The sequence below is a fragment of the Salvia splendens genome, chromosome 18 (assembly GCF_004379255.2).
Source record: "Salvia splendens isolate huo1 chromosome 18, SspV2, whole genome shotgun sequence".
In the NCBI taxonomy this organism is placed as follows: domain Eukaryota; kingdom Viridiplantae; phylum Streptophyta; class Magnoliopsida; order Lamiales; family Lamiaceae; genus Salvia; species Salvia splendens.
The window spans coordinates 19,865,864-19,868,518 of record NC_056049.1 but is presented as its reverse complement, the minus strand read 5'-3'; the positions used below and the strand labels follow the sequence as shown (position 1 = coordinate 19,868,518).

Below are 2,655 nucleotides of genomic sequence, written 5' to 3'. Positions count from 1 at the left end.
TAATATTGAGTGGGCAAAGAGACACACCATTGAAGTCTATATATATTGTTGATGATCATGAGAGCACCCTACATGATTCTTTTCAACAAGTTAACTTGCGCAATATATCCTATCATTCTCCTCTATCTACACCGGCAATTCCTTTTTCAGCTTAGGCATTCGTCTCCATTCGACCTCATCACTACTGTTTTGGAAGATGCTGCAGCTTAGGCATATCCAGATTTCAGAAATGAAGCCTCCTCAAGGCGACTTCTTTGTTTTACACACAGCTTACAGACGCTCAAGAGAATAGGATATCGAATACAGGTTGGAAGAGAAGAGGAAACTGAACGAGGTTGGTGTTTCCATCTGCATAACGTTGGCCGCTTAAGCAAGCTGGAATCGCTAAGCATCCGTTGCAACACATGTAGAGTTTGAGAGCCTCAAGCTTCCCAACTCTCTTAATTGCTACAATTATGTACCAAATGTGCTGAAATTAGCTATTTGTTAGATTGGTCATATATCCATCGAATAACGTGTTGTCTTTATACCAAAAATATCACATTAATCATTTCTAGAGTAATTTCGAAGCACATTTAATTTATACCAACATACTCACATTGTGTAGCCTCATCTTATCTATCATTCATTGAATTCCATAAAATCAATTTATTAACTCAGTTTTGTTAGGATAGTGATTATTATTTAAACACGTCACATTTGAAGTTAACTGTATATTTCGATTTCTCCGTCATTTTTAAAATCGCAAATTGAAATATTCTTGAAGCATTTTAAAATTTAGGTCCAATAGATAACACAAAAAAAAATTTCCCAAGAATATTAATTATTAGTATGTACAATGGGCTGCTGGATCGAAGTCTCGCTTACGACCAAGTCTTATTTCTAATTACAAAACAAAATTCTATTTTCTCTCTTTTTTTTTTTTTTTAATATGTGATCTTTCCAAGATTTCACAATAATACTATCACTAAAGAAAGATCAAGAATTCAGAGACAAAAATAGATTAAATAAAGAATTAAAAAAATCGATGACTAACATTGTTAATCCACCTCAAAATTTTCAACCTTCATTGGCTCCCCTTTCCTAGTCATCTCCTTTCGCCTCTGCTTAAAGTCCACTTTTCCACCAAAAATATTGTACAAGAAAACATAGACATGTGCAGCCCAATTAAACCGGAGACTTATTCCGGTCCGCCGAAATCAGACCGGTTTCGTCATCTGTCTTCGGCTCCAAACACGTGAAAGACGGCATCCTCAACGGCGGCCCGCTGCTCCCGCTACTCTCCCCGGCCTCCGCCACCACCTTCGTCGACTTCATCGACAACCCTCTCGCGAAAAATCCCCACCGGCTGCTCCCCTCGCCGGCTCTGAATCCCCTCCGCGAACTCCTCTCCCTAGGCAATGTGGTAGCCGCGAGGCTCCCGGTCCGGTTCAACACTGCCCGGTCCATCATCTCCTTTCTAACCATGTTGGGCAGCCTTAAAGTGAACCGGTCAAGATTCTCCCCCGGTTGAACCAGAGAATGCCCGGTCGAGTGGGATCTGAACTTATCCAAACCGACCGCTTTTGCGGTCCGAACCGACCATGACCTTGGCGGCCGGTTTGGGAGATCGAAACCCGGACTCCGGTTAGTGCCATTTCTGTCCAACCCGGTTTCCTGGTGCTGGTTTTCTTCTATTTGAACCGCGATTTCACTAGTTCTGGAGACACTCATCTCCAGAACCGGAACCTGAACTGGTTCTAGATCGCCGTCCCCGGGTTGGGGGACGAGATTGGCGCGGCAGACGGGGCAGGTGACGTGGGATTCGAGCCAGACGTCGACGCAGTCGGGGTGGAAGACGTGGTCGCACTTGGGGATCAAACGGAGCGTTTCGTGGTCCTCGAACTCGTTGAGGCAGACGGCGCACTCGAGGGCGCTCTTGCCGAGCTTGTGGTCCTTGACCTCGGCGTAGGTGAAGGTGGGGAAGGTGGAGAGGACGTCGGGGTCGAGGCCGCGGGCGGTGGCAGCGCGGCGGCCGCGGAGGGAGAGGACGCGGCGGGCGCCGGCGCCGGCGGAGGAGGAGGAGTCGGTGCAGTGGCGGATGTAGATGGAGAAGAAGCCCATGAAGAAGAGGGCGGCGATGAGGACGACGATGATGATGGCCATGGAGGGGCTGAAGTTGGCGTAGTTGTACTGGTTTTCATTGGTGGGGTCGCGGGAAGGCTGAGCGGCGGCGGAGGTGAGGAGGAGGAGGAGGAGGAGGAGGGAATTCATGGCACGAATTTTGTGAGGTGGGGTTTGTTATGAAGTTACTTATGATGGGTGAGTCATGTGTATTAAAGAGGTGTGTGAGAGAGAGAGAAATGATGTTTGTGAGATGTCGTGATATTCAAGCTAAATGAACTTGACTTGTGGAATCTGACTTTGAGCCTCTCAATAGAACTTTCTATGTTATTTTGATAATCTTTAATTAGAAAAATAATCTGCCTGAATTTGTTAGTAACAGAATGGACAGAATATGTGAGTGTGGAAAAGGAGGATTTATTTATATTTAAAAGAAGCTTAATTATTAAATCCATATTAAATAACCTTTCGTTCGCTTAAATTAAGAAGCTTCTTGAATTCTAGTTCATTGATTCATTTTGCAATTAATTCTTGAAAAATAGAGTATCACTT

General features: G+C 44.9%; 1 protein-coding gene across 1 annotated transcript; it reads right to left on the bottom strand.

Annotated features, from left to right (window-relative positions):
* Positions 1–791: 791 nt before the first annotated feature.
* On the bottom strand, positions 792–2,347 carry LOC121776116 (E3 ubiquitin-protein ligase ATL6-like). Its single transcript, XM_042173259.1, has one exon. The coding sequence runs from the start codon at positions 2,251–2,253 to the stop codon at positions 1,168–1,170; it is 1,086 nt and encodes a 361-aa protein (XP_042029193.1). The 5' UTR covers positions 2,254–2,347; the 3' UTR covers positions 792–1,167.
* Positions 2,348–2,655: the final 308 nt, after the last annotated feature.

Coding starts and splice junctions, on each gene's coding strand:
- LOC121776116 (XM_042173259.1), bottom strand. CDS start 2,253: ATGAATTCCCTCCTCCTCCTCCTCCTCCTCCTCACCTCCGCCGCCGCT.